Source organism: Peromyscus leucopus, chromosome 6 (genome assembly GCF_004664715.2).
Source record: "Peromyscus leucopus breed LL Stock chromosome 6, UCI_PerLeu_2.1, whole genome shotgun sequence".
In the NCBI taxonomy this organism is placed as follows: Eukaryota; Metazoa; Chordata; class Mammalia; order Rodentia; family Cricetidae; genus Peromyscus; species Peromyscus leucopus.
In genome coordinates this window covers 44,157,067-44,173,364 of record NC_051068.1, presented here as the reverse complement: position 1 = coordinate 44,173,364, position 16,298 = coordinate 44,157,067, and the positions used below count along the sequence as shown (strand labels likewise).

Sequence of the window (16,298 nt, the reverse complement as noted above, 5' to 3'; positions counted from 1 at the left end):
GGCTTTCACAGTCTTCCCTGGCTTTGAGCAGGCACTTATCTTCAAAGTTTAGCACCACCAGCTCAGGCCACCTCTCAGTGTCAAAGTTCACAATGGACAGCAACACCTAGGGATTAACCGCTAGAATTTTCCAAGCCAATACTATATGGGCTACACTGTCCAATCCACCATGTTACATGACACTTTGAGCTACCTAGAGGCACAAAGCCATGAATCCCATTTCTGTTTAATAAAATGTGCCTTCAGTCAGAAAGAGACTTAGCACATCATTAATTAGTAAGTGGGAAATTGGAGCCATGCCCTGAGGCCTTTCCCTCATGAGGCCCTGATCACTCCATGTTTCTACAGCATCCTCTCCTGACATCCCTTTTAAAGTTCTAACGTAAAGGAGATCAACTGTGGCGGCATTTGTTTTCAGTGAAACAGTACTGTGGACCTGACCACATTCTAATCCCCACATAACTGGGCCTTTGCATGGCTCCACTTCTGCCCACAGAATAGCTCCAGAACAGATGTTCGCAGGACCCAGCGGCATGTCTGTTCTTTTAGACTCTAGCGGCATTAAGCACTGAAGCCCCTAAACAGGCAATGGGACTATCAGCCAGGGGATCATCTCTGTCATCCTTTTGATGACTGATGATGACCCAAGAAATTGCTGAGGAGTTAAAAAAATATATAACATCCCCAGAATTTAGGACTCTGGTATGGATTTAGCCCATTGAGGTCTCCTTCCCCCATCACCAGCTTAACTCGGCAGGAGAGTATATCCTGGACACGGGATCGAAAGCCAAGATCATCAACCATGAACTAGTATTATTTTCCTTTGATTTAAGGGGTCAGGAACAGAGCTCACCAATCTCTCCACCCCTACCAGCGTCTAGTCTCATCACCCAGCGTAAAGGGAACACAGCAAACTGCCCAAGGGCCAATTTGTTTCTTAGGAGAGTCCCAGTACACACAAGAGGGAGGCAATCAGGCCTCCCCTGGGCATCCCTAGACGCACTTCTAAAGACTTTACTTTGGCAGCAGAGACCAGAAACTGCTCAGACCGAATCAGCTGAGCCTCTTGTAATGTGGCTTGTTGAGTTAAGGCCAAGTTAATATTTAAGGGACTACAGAATGTTGGCAGAGCATTCTGTAAATTACCTCTGGAGTTAAAAGTGACAAATGGTAAAGGAATAGGGGCCTCCTGCAAGAGACCCAGCCCATTTGCCCCCATCCCAGAAACCCCCCCACAGGAGGAGTGGCCTGCCAGCCCACTCATGGTCACGTTTGTGTGGTTCCTGCTTTTGAAGGAAGCAGCGGGGGGGAGTAGGGGGTAGGGGTGGGACAGTGGAGGGAGGGTCTGCTTATCTGGAAATGGGCTTTGTTTTTTTAAAAAGAGTTTTCTCTCCCTCTTTTTATATTATATTTTATATGAAAGAGAAAGTTAAGGAGTAAGAATGATTTTTGTTGTTGTTTTGTTTTTCGAGACAGGATTTCTCTGTGTAGCTTTGGAGCCTGTCCTGGAACTTATCTGTAGACCAGGCTGGCCTCGAACTCCCAGAGATCCTCCTGCTTCTGCTCCCTGGGATTAAAGGCATGAGGCACCACCACCCAGCTAAGGAATGATATTTTAAGCTCCATCCTTCTAGCTACTCTTTCCTGGCCTTCTAACCTACTAGAATCAAAACCCACTTAGCTCCCTGGTGAAAATGGGCATGTCCAGGTGGAGTGGTGACCAGTGACAAAAAGTTCCCTGTAACCCATCTTAAGGCTTTGGTAGAGTCATGGCCATCCATTACTCCCCACCCTCTACCCCCATTCCTTAACTCCTGTGCATTCCAAGTCTGGAAATCCCAAAACAAGGGAAACTGCGCAGTGAAAAGCCTGGGTGGCCACAGCTCAGCCCATGGGCCACAGTCATCAGCCTCATGTCTGGAGACCATTTCTTCAGTCAGAGATTTGTATTACTGATTCCTGACTCTCACTTGGTCCCTTCCAAAGTCCCCGCTGTGCTCCCTCTGGGTTGAGTGACAAGATATAAAATGGCAGAAGTGGGGGGCTTTTGCTCCCCCTGTTACATTCTGCCTCTCTTTGCCCCTCACATTTGACAGATAATGCATTGCTTCTCCCCGCTTGCATGAGTCAGTAGAAGCTGCCCGTGTCTCCTGGGCATCTGGTAGACCTGAGGTGATGTGGCCAGCCTGACTTCAGACCCCAGGCATTCCTGGTTCTCTGACTCCGCAAACCTTGCAGGCTGCTGTGAGTGCCCTGCATATGAAATCATGAGGGAGCAAAGCAATGTTGCCAGATGGCCTGGATATCTAAATGGATTAAATGTACAGGATGTCTAGTTGAATTTCAGATAAAAAATTTTAGGGTTTTTAATATAATAGTCTTGATATAATGAAATACATTTTAGTAATAATATACTAAAATATAGATGAGTACTACTAATAATAAAATGCATGCATACATAAATAAATGTCATAAACATTAAAAATACATAATAATTTCATTTTATAGGATATATGAATATTTAATGTAATCAGTATTTTAATAATAAATTCATCTTTAAAATATTTGGTGTTTATCTGGAATTCTTATTTGGCCTAATGTTTGTATTTTATTGGCAACCCTGCCCAGAGGTATATGATGTGTGTGTGCTTCTTGGGGTTAGTGGGCATCTAAGGATAACTTGTAGCCAAGAGTCTGAGCTTTTTAGACTCTCTTGAGCCTAAAGTCTCCTTTGGTGAGAAACCTTCTGACTTTGTTCTCAAGTTATTCAGTGTTATTGGCCTGGAAGTGAATGCTTGAGTCTGGTAACAAAACGTGGAGATCTGTGCAGACTGATGCTAACTAACTCCAGGCAGTTAGTACTGGAAGTGCATAGAACTGTAGGACACCCAGTTGGAGATGGAGAATTAGTTTGTATGAGTAAAAGATACATATTTTATGTCAGAAGTGTGGAAACTAAAAACAGCTTGTTTTACCATGATTAGTATAAAAAGTAATAAAAATGGGTTTTAATCAGGGATGACTATAAAGTAACTCAAGTTAAAGTAACTCATGCTGGATAGAAGGTTCAGTGGGTAAGAGAACTTACTGTTCTTACAGAGGGCCGAGATTCAGTCCCCAGCACCTACAGAGTGGCTCACAATTGCCTACAACTCCAGTCCCAGAGGCTCCAGCGCCCTCTTCTGACTGCTCTAGGTCCTGCACATATGTGGTGCAAATACCTACGCTGCGGCACAAACACATAAAATAAGTAAACTGTTTTAAAAGATTACAGTCACCCTAGGTCATCTGAGTGCAGAGAAGAGATGGAAATACATTCTGCCTTGTGGCTGTCATCATCATCCAGCTCAGTGAGTGTCACAGAGCAGGTTTTTTCTATGGCTTGTCTGCAGTTCTTAATCCTGTCTAAGGAACTCTTGGCTCTCAGAGGGCCTCAAATCATACCACATTTTGACTTAAGCCTTAAAAGATGAAGTTTAATGTGCACAAAGTGCTTCATAAACTCTCATAAACTATGTCTAGAGGGATGGCTCAGCAGTGAACAGCCCTTGCTGCTTTCAGAGGATCTGGGTTTGGTTCCCAGCACTCATGTCGGGCAGCCCACAGCCACCTGTACTTCCAATTCTGAGGAGTCTCACTCCCTCTTCTGGCCTGCACAGGCACCCATACACATGGCATACACACACATACATACACATATCCACATAGATAAAAAGTACAAATACATCTTGTATATTTGTAAATATATAGCTTATATATGTGTATATATACATATATCTTATATGTGTATATATATGCATGTATATGTGTATATATGTATATATATAGAAAAAGCTACTAATATTTATTTTTAGAAAAAGAAATAAAAAACAATATAACCTTATTTTTCTAATATCTTAAAATTGAGAAGATAGGGCTGGAGAGATGGCTCAGTGGTTAAGAGCACTGGTTGCTCTTCCAGAGGTCCTGAGTTTGATTCCCAGAAACCACACAGTGGCTCACAGCCATGTATAATGGGATCCGATGCCCTCTTCTGGTGTGCAGATGGACATGAAGACAGAGCACTCATATACATAAAACACATAAATAAAATTGAGAAGACATACTTTACTCTGAACAGGAGAAACTTAAAGTGACTCCTCTAAAATTAGCAAAGCCATGAGTTTGCAGAAGCCATCCACAACTTCATCAGTGAATACATCAACACATGGAAATGCTCTGCCAAATGTATGGCGCGAGTCTTTGCCACACTTCTAAAGTTTTGAAGAAGGAATGTGATAAATATGAGCACAAACTGCTTTCATTCTCCAAGCTCCCAGAAAGCATTTCTAATACAGAGTTGGCATGATCTCCAATGTTTCTAACCTTCTGGCAAAATGAGCTGTATAGAAGGAATATCAAAAGCCCATGTCTAAATAGTCAACAAAAGTTTGCTACACAACTAGCCAGAAAGTTATCCAGCAGAGTTTTCATTTCCAGACAAAGGTTAGTGGAATGAAGTCTGTTCCAAAGGGTGTGGATGACAAGCAGCTCATGATCTCTGTTCTTTTAGGAGAAAAAACAGCGCTGAAGTTGGCTTTCCTGAGAAACTGGGAGAAGCCAAGACCATGACAGAGGAGCCTGAAAGTGAAGACCATGAAAAACTCCAAGTTAAAATCCAAGCCTTTGAAGACAAAATAAACGCTGAGAGCAACACCCCTGCTTCTGTCCGCAGATACAGCTTAGACCACATCTCTAAGGAAGAACAAAGAAACATTCGATTTAGCAGGTATAACTTTTATTCGGTCATCATTTTGAAGTATGAACTTGTATTTGCTATTACTTTTATTGTCGTGATGCTTTGGGGTGTTTCATTTTTTTTTTCTTAACCTATAGCTTCCCAAGGTTCTGTCTTTTAATGAATTAAAACAACATTACCCATAGTGCTCTTATTATTCAAGTACCCTTACAATGTAATAGGGCAGCGGTTCTCAACCTTCCTAATGCTGCCACCCTTTATACAGTTCCTCATGTTATGGTGACCCCCCAACCATAAGATTATTTTCATTGCTACTTCAGAAGTGTGATTTTGCTACTGTGTGAATTGTAATATCAATATCTGATATGTGACCCAAGGGGGCTGAGAACCACTGACTTAGGGACTATAAATAGAAGGCAAACATCTGATTTTATCTCTTAAACACTTTTTTAAATTAAGCATGCTAATTTTGAAAATGGCTGACAGTTGCATCTCTTATTCTAGTGAATAATGAGAGGCAAAAGCAAGAAAGAATAAAAACTCTCTGTCTACCACTTTATAACCAACTTTGCTAGGAAGTTGAATTAAATCTTCTTTTGGAGGTACCTAAACATTCTCTTCTTTCCTATTGGTGGGGTTGAGAATAAAACCCAGGGCCTTATGCATATCAAGCATGCAGTAGGCTGCTGAACTGCAACCCTAGCCCTATGTTTTCAGAGTGTTATTCATCACACAGCTTGGTGGTCCTCATGTTATCTGGTCTATTAATAGTGTCTCCCTCTGGAGAAAGTAAAGTTCTGTCCTGGTATAACTGATTTTCCTTTGCCAGGGAACAAGAACTTCCTTAACTCCTCTATCCTTTCATCACAGGTCCAGGAGTTTGGCTTTGAATACTGTACTCACAAATGGAGTGAGAGCAGGAGATGGGGAAGCTGAAGAAAGGGCAGGAATACATGCCAGCATCTCTCTTTCAGAAATAGACCCACTTAGTCACGGAACTGGCAAGTTGCCTCTTAAGATAGATGCCCATGGATCACAGTTGAGAAATTCTCAGCTTCACACCCAAGTATTGTCCATATAGAATCAGAGAATATGCCTGAAACTGTTGAAGAAAACATCCAGGAAGCCATTCCAGAAACAGCCACCACGAGTCCCATTGAATACCAAGATAAGCTGTACTTGCATTTAAAAGAAAACCTCAGTAAAGTGAAGGCTTATGCCATGGAAATCGCAAAAAAGGTCCCAGTCCCGGACCAGTGCACCATTGAAGGTAAGTGCTTTGAGCTTTCCACACTCGAGAAACTTCAGGTGTCAGTGACAAAGACAAAACTCTCCAAACACCTAAGTACTCGTACCTATTTATGGACCTCTTGCTTTAAAATAGAGTGTTTCTTCCAGTGCCTTTGTTTCTTCTCTTTGAGGGAAGCTGTCCCATCTGTTGACTTTTGTCGTTTTGGTTCTCCACAGATGCTTCTGAGTCTCCTGAGTTGTGCTAACCTTTGTGTTGCTTTGCTTCCCCTCCCAGTGTACAGAAAGGGGCCTCGAAGCAGGTTCTGCCGTCAGGACATCTAGAGAATGCTTCCGTCCGTGTAATCAAACAGGGAAGCCATGCATCTCACTGACTGTGACAGATTGTCCTCTTAGCCCATTGCTGTGTGCCCTGCTCTGGTCCTCAGAGACTCGAGATCTGAGTGACAAAAAGTCCCTGGTTTCCTAGAGATTAGATACAAGAGGAATACAGCAAAGTTGTGCCAGGCGGTGGGATAGATAATAAGCCTGTGGGGACACCGGGACAACAAAGGACAAAGTAGAGAAAGACTGTCAGGGGCTAGACCTCCCACAGGAACACAGTTTAAAGGGTCACAAAAGACACAGTCAAACTGAAGTCATGACAGATCAGTCACAGTCTCTTGCCACACTGTATAGGATCCTTGGTCCAAAGAAAGAATCACTGCATATTGAATCTTTCTCTAATTACAATTTGAACATTTTGGTCACCACAGTTTTTGCGTTAGGTTAGTCTCTTAAATGCTCTGCATAGTAACCAATAAATCTCCTGACATTCTCTTACATTTTATGTCTTTACTCTGACTCTGGGGAAAGATAGAATGTTTGAGACACAAGAACACCAATACCAGAGCACCAGGGCACCAGGGCACCAGGGCACCAGGGCACCAGGGCAGATTGTCACCTGAACTGGCTTGGATGGCACTGTGGGGCTCTTAGAGCTTTTCTCCAGCAGTCCTCAGACAACAGACAGACACCTTCTCTTAGGAGTGTCAACATGTCATCTTCCCACAGGAAAAAAAGCCAGACAGTCTAACCCCCCTAAAGCTAAAGGTGGGGGTCCCTGGAGGGTCCACTTCCCCATACTCTACTTCCTACCCTGTTTCCCATTTCCAATCAGAGGAGAGATTGTGTTCTGCTAAGCCAAAGGAGCTTCCTGTACCAAATATAATTAGTTGCTATGTCTATGCAGAGGCTGACACCTTCCAATGTCTGTGGTAATCTGACCAGCCTTCCTCCATTTATTCTGTAGTGGTAAAAATGAAAGTGGTGTTGCTTACATTCAAATGTATTCTCTATGGTGAAGTACACCAGTTTGTGGGAATACCTATGGTTACTGAAGTTCAATTGAGTGACCTCTTCATAATTTCTGTTTTGCCAGTATTCTACATACACAGGTTGAAGAGGTTAATGTAAGGGAGGAGAAGTGAATTTCAAGGTGCCATAAAGGGTATCTGTATCCAAGAGAAAGCTAAACACATTTCACTTCATAGACTAGTGTGTGTGGGGGGGGGTTCAAATTTGGCCTCAAATATAAAAAGTTTACTCTGTAATGAGTTTCAACTATGTTACAATGTGGAAGAAAACCGACAGAATTACTTTAAACACCCAGTTACAAAGAATTATTTCAGGAGTTAAAATTAGCTTTAGATTCAACTAAATGATTTGAGTTTGTTTGGATTTTCCCCAAATGTTGAATGAGCCCATTATCTAAAAAAAGAAAAAGAAAAAAAAAAAGCATAATTACTTTTGATGGTAACATTTCCAACCAGGGATAACCTAGAACTGAGTGTGTATTTTTTAAGTTGACATTTTGGAATTCATTCATATTTTAGTAATTTCCTAGGAAATTCCTGTACAGGGCAGGGGCATGTGTAAGGAATGGAATATTTATATGGCTCCTTGGTAATACATCTGCCAATGAAGTACTTAGACTGATTGCAGGAGACACTGTTGATTTTCCAAAGATGGTGAGCTAGGCAGTAGACACCAGCTGTCCTCTGGCTGACAAGACTTCACTTGCTTCATGTCCTCACCCAGCACAACAGTATCACATCTCTTTCCTAAAACCTTTAGCGAACATTCAGGCTGAGAAATTATGTTAATGTCAAGTGTGTTGTTGGCCTAAAAGAAGCATCTGGCCTTTCTGAGTAAATTATGCAAAATAATCAAGAGACAAAGAAGAAAAGAAACAAAAACAAACAAAAACGTTGTGCAACATTCAATTAAAGAGACAAGCAGTAGGCAACAACAAAACTAGGTAGCATTTTGGAGTGCTACACAAAGACCACACTGCAAAAATGACGAAACATCTTCTTAAGGAAACTCTCTGGACATTAGGTTGGTTCATATGAGAAAGACAGAAAAGACAAAATGGACAACTGTTTTGATGTCCAAAAACATTAGTTTCCTATGCTTCAACCTAATACTTCAATAATAAATAGTGATAGAAGAATAGGAGTCTCATGGAAACCACAGAAGTCAGTATGAGATGACTCAAGGCCACAAGTCACATTTTTAACCCTGACCTTGGTCACACTGGGGACCAAGAGTTGTGGGAAAGCGAATCTGTATTTATCTAACATCATCTCTGGAAACAAAGGTTTCAAACCCCAGGTCTTACTGAGGTTGGGTCATTTTTGAGTCACAACATTCTTGTTATTGGGTGAGCCAGTTCTCTGATGAGTCTGGATGGTTTTGTTTCTGCTTACCAGTCACTGAAAATTGTGTATCTGTAAGCAAATATGGCCTAATGTCACTAGTTGATTATATTTGCATACCAGACCAGAAAAATTAGATTCATCTGGCTAAGGATGTTTTAAAAGTTTGAATCATTAGTATTCATTAATGTGAGCAAAATAATCAGAGGCCAAAAGCATATACACAGATAATATTAAATACATCTTTGAAAATCTGGTCCATCTCTGGAGTTCTGAAAAGAACTTGTGAGCTTGTAAGAACCCATCAATGTTACTTCGATTTACTTTGAAGTGTTTAACTGGATAAAAATAATTCTGACTTACAGAAAGCTTATTTTTAACCTTAGAAGATGGTCCTTGCTCCAATCAGGCCACATGAGAAGATTTTTTTTTTAAAGAAAAATAAAACTCTCTGTAAAAATGAAGAAACGTTTGTATGCTTAAGTACAAATAAAGCCTCATAACTTAACATTGGCAGGTAGCCCAGTTCACACTCAGTATTATGGTCACTAAGAGGGAACTGTCAACACAGGTCCCTACATCCTTCTAGCACAATTGTGCAATGGTTTACATCTCTGTGAATGCAAAGCCAAAGCGAGCATCCCTGAGGAAGAAAAGGGTGGAGAAATGTATTAACTGAATCACGAGCTGGGAACATGGGAAGAAGCATGAAGCTTTTATTAGGGATCGGGCACTGTCTCTATTGGTATACAAAAGCACTTTAGGCTGGGGTACATACCTGAGCACGCTCAGTTTAAGGTCATTGTTAAAAGATAGATGATAGGCACATTTTTTGAGCATGCTGAGCTCAAAGTCATGAAGCATAATGAGTCTAAGGGCTAAAATTCTGGTCAAGAGCACTATGGGCATGCTCAGCTCTCACTATAAGGATGGCGGGCAGCAAATGCCTCCAGTCATGCTGGGCTTTCATCACAAGCCTCAGGTGGAAGATTCAGGTTCCCATTGGAGGACAATTAGAAGCCTCATTGATAGTCTTTTCTCCTTCAAAATACTGGGCTTGCCGAGCCAAAAACAGTCCGGCAGTGATAATAATGTGTATCTATTGGATGACATTTCTTGGCTATTTTTTTAATACATGAGATGAATTTCAGGATTAAGATAACTTCTCCAAAAAAGTTGTAAAATTTGGAGCTTGAAAACTTTTCACACAATTCGAGAGTGAAAGACAGCTTCCTTTCATTATGATGCTTCATTGGCCCTTTTCCCAAGACACTGATTAGGGAACACTAATTCCAGCTTCTAGAAATTGTTTTCTTGGTGCCCTGGGACTTCTCTCAGATTATGTTACTCTCGAGCTCATGTCTCCAAGGAGTGGGTTTTAGCTAAAGGAGGCAGACATCATCATGGCAAAGTCTTCCTCTATGACTTTCTTTCTTGCTAACACATGTATGGATTCTAGTCACCTGTGATAGTCTAGAGATTTCCAAATGCCACGGCTAGAGAAAGATCAGTGGATCTTTTGAAAAGGGTCCTCTACACATTGCTTTCACTAGCTCACACCAGATTATTGTCCTATGTATCGTGTCCCAAAGCAAGAGCAGGCATATGTTTTAGATAATCAATGGTTAGGATGTTACACACTTCCATCCACACTTAGCACACCCCAAATTCCAGTAGAGGACACTAAGTACTGTCATTACCTGTTAGCTGTGTTTTCAAAAGAAAATTGGGTTTTAAGTCATTGGCAGTGAGCCATTTTTAATCTTCCTTGCAAAGCCTGTCCTACCTTGGGACATGAAGTTCATCTACAGATGAGATGAGCATTTGCCCAACTAGGGAATAACATGTAACCAACTTTGTAAGCACTAGTACTCTCTAGGTCACTTGTGTGGAAATCTAGAAGGGTTTATCTGCCTGTCAATGAAATCAGGCACCCAAAACCTGGAAATGACCAGTCCTTTTGATAATGCTCACTGTAGCATAAATCTTAAAAGTTCTTATTAATAAAATCAAACCTGAGCCAGGTATTGGGGTGAACTGGAAGATCAGAGAACCAGAACAAGCCACAGCTACCTCACCTTGCCTGATCCTCAGCTGGTCTTGTTTCCTCAGACTGGAGGCCTCTGAGTCCTCATCCAGAATGGGTCTCAGCTGAACTGCTGCTAGAAGCCTGAAAGCTTAACCAGCCAAATAGTTAACCAGGCCAAATGCTTCTAGTTTCTGGTCCTCACACCTTATATATTTTTCTGCTTTCTGCCTCATTCCCTGGGATTAAAGGCGTGAGTCACCATGCTTGGCTGTATCCTTGAACAGATGAATCTCTGCCTCTGGAAAGCTAGGATTAAAGACGTGTGCTATCACTGCCAAACTTCTATGTTTAATATTGTGGCTCTTCTGTCTCTGACCCCAGATAAGTTTATTAGGGTACACAATATTTTTGGGGAACACAATACCACCTCAGTTCACCTTGGGCATGCCTCGGGCTAGATTTAAATGTACCTTGCTAACAAATAGTTAGAGGCACAAGCAAGCTTATAAATGAGATAAAAATGTACAGAAACGTATTTCACACCTCTTACCCTGGAGATAACCCACATTAAAGAGAAGGTGAGCAGAAAGAGTTTGCTCTAGTGTGTCTCTGTGTCTTAGATACAGTCTTCTAAAGGCAGCATCTTTAAACTAAGCAGTTATGTGGTGAAATACTCATTGGCAGCCAGTCTTTGCATTTTTTTTTTTTTTTCAGAAGAGCTTACACTCAGATTCTTATTGGTCACCCACTATCATTGTTTGGGGACTGCTTGCTCTAAGAGATAAAAAGTGGTGCTGAGACACTGAGAGTCCCCTGCAAAGGGGGGGCATTCCAGTCCAATGCCACAGGTTAAATCTCAGTAAAGTGTACCCTGTTTTCCACTAACTTCCCCAGTGAAACTGCTCTGTAGAGAAGCAAATGGCGGCCTCTGCTCACCATCAAATCTCATTTCAAAACAGAACAAGAAGAGAAAAACTATATCTTGATCTCTGCTGCAATTGAAGTGCTGGTACCCAGGAAACTGAGGATGGTGATATGGCTGGGTGAAATGATGGAGCAGAGAAAAAGATGGATAGCGGAGGGACATGGGTAATTTACCTCCAGTTGCACCAAATTTCAGAGGATGGAGGATGTCTAAGTGTTTGCCCAAAATGTAGGCAGACAGGAGTCCAGGTGTTCGAGAATGTGTGTTAGGGTTCACCTTCAGAAAGTTGCATGTTCCCAGAAGCAGATGGGTCTTACAAGGACCTGAGCACCTGTTGGCACAGACCTGAAATGAGCACACAGATGCTTAGCCCATCCCTGGGTTACTTTTTTGCAGTTTAGGAACTGGTAAGAAGAAAAATAACAAGCCTTTTTTTTTTCCATCTTATACAAAGATTCAACAAACTTTTAAAAACTATTTTATGGAAATAATCATTTCTTTCAGATGAATATTTTACACAAAGCATTTCATGTTGACATTAAAATAAGCCATGAGTTCTCAGGAACTCTGAGAGAATGGATCTCTCCCCTTAGAAAAACAAATTCTAAGGCAGACTCTCTGGCATCCTCTAGGTATGAGTCTCCACATGGCAAGCCTGGGGTCTTTCCTCATCTGGTTTTTCTCACAGGGAGGGCTCCCATTTTAGACCTTGTCTATGTTAGGGTTTTTATGGCTGTGATAAAACACCATGACCAAGAACAACTTGGGGAGGAGAGGGTTTGTTTCAGCTTACAACTCTCAGGTCACATTTTATGACTGAGGGAAGGCAGGGCAGGAACTTCCAACAGGAAACTGGAGGCAGGAGCTGAAGCAGAAACTGTGGAGGACTGCTGCTTGCTGGCTTCCTCCTTGTAGCTTGCTCAGCCTGCCTTCTTATACACCCAGGACCAACTGCCCAGGGGTGGCACCTCCCACAGCGAGCTGGGCCCTCCCACATCAATCATTAATCAAGGCAATAACCCCCATAGATGTACCTACAGGCTGACCTTACGGAAGCATTCTCTCAATTAAGATATGTCTATTTTTGTGTTAAGCAGATAAAAATCAACCAGTGCAGAAGTCATGGGCTCTGGCCCAGCCCACTTTAAACCACAACCCTTCCTCTGAGAGTGTGAGTCTGTTTCTCATCTACCAAATTTAAGTTAAAACTATGTTTCACATATGATCACATATATTTAGATACTTGAAGGAATGCTACCCTGGGAAATAACATCTTACCTCCATGGCTAGCAACAAAAGCAGGTGACTATGTTCCCCAAGAAGATGCTCAAGGCCCGAAGGCCCAAGAACCTTGTCATCTATCTCTTTAGCATGGTAGGTGCTATAAAACAGAACACAGCCAGGGATGGAGATGGACGTGGGATGGTACTGCTGTTAGACCGAATGGCTGAGAAAGGATCTCCACCCATGTGACCTGCAGTGGTGGTCTAAAGAGATGAGGTGGGAGTGGAAAGCAAATTCAGAACTCTGAGAGAGAAGAATGTTTCATTGAGGAAATGTGGACCAGGGTGGCTGACATGCAGGTGTCAGGAAGCGTCCACACCTTGGATGTTGCAAGCAAAGCTGTCAGCAGTCTGGGTGGGACAGGGGTCAGGAGATGGAGGACAAGGAGATGGAAGACAAAGAGGCTGGGCCTGGCCACCCAAAGGATAAAAGCATCCTTTACCAAGACAACTTAGACTAGAGAAAGAGAGAACATGAAGAGATAGGCATTAAAGTTTGGTTTTAGGCTTGTGAGTTTTGACTATTCTTTTTTAAAAGTAATAAATGGTATTTAAAAAAAAAAGTACCTTTAGAGTCATAGCAAAGTTAAGTAAAAAGGTGTGGAGTTTCAGTGGCCATGGTGGCACGTGCATTTAATCCCAGCACTTGGATGGCAGAGACAAGAGGGTCTCTGTGGGTTCAAGGTCAACCTCGTCTACACAGCAAGTTCCAGGGCAGCCAGGACTAGGTAGAGAGGCCCTGCTTTAAAAATTAGAGTAAATTTTTAATAAAGGGAAGAATTATGCAGGGTGTCTATGGGTGCCCCCACCCCACACAGAGGCAACACCTGCACAGTGCCCATCTACCGTGGTAGTAAAACAGGTGGGCAACTGATGAAACTATCTTGTCACATCATCACTCGGCATGTAGCTTATATGAGGATTCATTCTTGGCTTGGATCTTTAAAAATAATCGGCTAAGTCCAGTCTGCTGTGCACACATTCACATCATCCACTGGGGTATGTGCAACCTACCAACGCCCTTCCTCAAACTAAAGTGACTCTCTGGCCCTCAGCAGCCATCAGCGGCCGTTAGCTCCCCCGCCAGGGTGGGCCACCAGGAACTCTCTCACCTCCTTGCTGCAGTCATTAATGATCTTGAATTTGATGGGGTCTTGGGTGAGAAACCACCGCTGCGGTGAGTTTATGTGTTCGAGAACGGTGTCAATCCCAGAGAACTGCCGTTTGCAGCCCTTCTGCTCCCTCTTCCTCCATGTCCCCTGAGCCTGGGACTGGGGAGAGGCGGAGGTTGACAAAGAGGTCCCATCTGTAGCTGAACTCACAGCCACTTATATTCAGTACTTTGGATAGTTAGGAGTCCTTGTAGGAACCACTACCCGACTGTAATAAGGAGTTTCTCCGACCAAGCTTGGGAGCAGCACAAATCTATGGCTATAATTTAAAAGGCAGTTTGACAGCATGACCATTTAGCAAAACAACATCAGTGGGTTTACTTCTAGATCCTGCGGCTTCCCTAGCCAAAAGTTTTGTGCCAGGCGTTCATTCAGTCCTGTGGAGCAGACCTCAAAGAGAGCCGTTGGTTACCCCCTAAACAGTCTTGACACTATTGCGCCGGTGAGCACATCTGGCATGGCAGATCACTGTTGTAGCGTGTGTGATTCAGTGCTAGGTAAGAGCACTGGTGTCTTTTCTCCCCAAGCAGCTTACATAGCACCTTCTGGAACTATGACAGCTGGCCATCAGGGAGAGTTTCCGGGTCAGTTGAGGATTAGCTTCTCTATGTCTGCAACTGAAGTATGTGATATCTCCTGTGACAGTCTCTTACCATCTACTTACAGCATACAGTCATGAGCAACGGCAGTAGTGTGAGTTGTTTTGATGCTTCTGGGGCTCCTTGACCAGTAATTCATAGGAAAGCAACCTGTGCCTGGCCCTCAGATTTTCATTTAATAGTCAATGTCTCCTGAAAGCAGCACTGTTTACCAACGAGAGATGCCTCTGTTCAAGCTCCTTTTTATTTTTAACCATACTTTAGTTAGTTTACAAACTAATGGGGTTCCATAAGTCTTCTTCATACATCTTTAGTTTGGGTTAAGCAATCCCCTACTCCACAATTCCCCATCCCCACTTAAACCTAAAGATTTATTATATATACAGTGTCCTGCCTGCATGTATGCCTTCACACCAGAAGAGGGCACCAGATGTCATTATAGATGGTTGTGAGCCACCATGTGGTTGCTGGGAATTGAACTCAGGACCTCTGGAAGAACAATTACTGCTCTTAACTTCTGAGTCATCTCTCCAGTCCCTCGGTGTGATAATCTTAACTTCATTAAGACTATTCTACTTGGAAAAGGCATGAGATAAACAATAAAAATGAGAAAGACGCTGTCCTGGCTGGTCTATGTCAACTTGACACAAGCTAGAGTTAATGAAAGGAGGGAATCTCAATTGAGAAAATGCCTCCATAAGATGTGGCTATAAAGCATTTTTTTTAAATTAGTGATTGATGGGGGTGCAGCCCACTGTGGGTGGTGCCATCCCTGGGCTGGTCCTGGGTTCTATAAGAAAGCAGACTGAGCAAGCCATGGGGCGCAAGCCAGTAAGCAGCATCCCTCCATGGTTTCTGCATCACTTCCTGCCTCCAGGTTCCTTCCCAGTTTGAGTTCTTGCCCTGACTTCCTTTAGTGACGGACTACAATATGACCAAATAAACCCTTTCTTCCCCAAATTGCTTTTGGTCATGGTGTTTCATCACAGCGATAGAAACCCTAACTAAGGCATAAACACAGTAGGGAAGACGTTAGAACATGGTAAGTGCTTTGATAAAAGAAAAAAGAAAGAGAAGAACCTAAACAAAGGAAAGGAAGGGGTCCTCCTATGTGTAGAGTTGCAGGGAGAGATGGGAAGACTGCAGGGAGAGATGGGAGAGCTGCAGGGAGAGATGGGAGGGTTGCAGGGAGAGATGGGAGAGCTGCAGGGGGAGATGGGAGGGTTGCAGGGAGAGATGGGCAGGTTGCAGGGGAAGATGGGAGGGTTGCAGGGAGAGATGGGAAGGTTGCAGGGGGGAGATGGAAAGGGGTTGGGAGACTTGATGACTGTTATTCTTTAGAGGTTATAGGTCTATTTAAATTACTTATCTGAACTTGATTTAATTTTGGTGTGTGGTACCTATCAAGAAACTTGTCCATTTCTTTTAGAATTTCCATTTTTGTGGAGTACAGGTTTTTGAAGTATGACCTGATGATTCTCTCGATTTCCTCGTTGTCTGTTGTTATGTCCTCCTTTTTGTTTCTGATTTTATTAATGTGGATATTCTCTCTCCGTTTAGTTAATTTGGATAAGGGCTTCTCTAGCTTGTTGATTGTCTCAAAGA

The 16,298-nt window shown here is 42.7% G+C and overlaps 1 protein-coding gene across 1 annotated transcript in view; it reads left to right on the top strand.

The window, feature by feature from the left end:
- Positions 1-16,298, top strand: part of Veph1 (ventricular zone expressed PH domain containing 1) — a 222,517-nt gene that overhangs the window by 110,768 nt on the left and 95,451 nt on the right. The window contains 3 exon segments of the mRNA XM_037206642.1: positions 4,553-4,768; positions 5,609-5,778; positions 5,781-6,008. Coding sequence (XP_037062537.1) covers positions 4,553-4,768; positions 5,609-5,778; positions 5,781-6,008 — 614 coding nt within the window.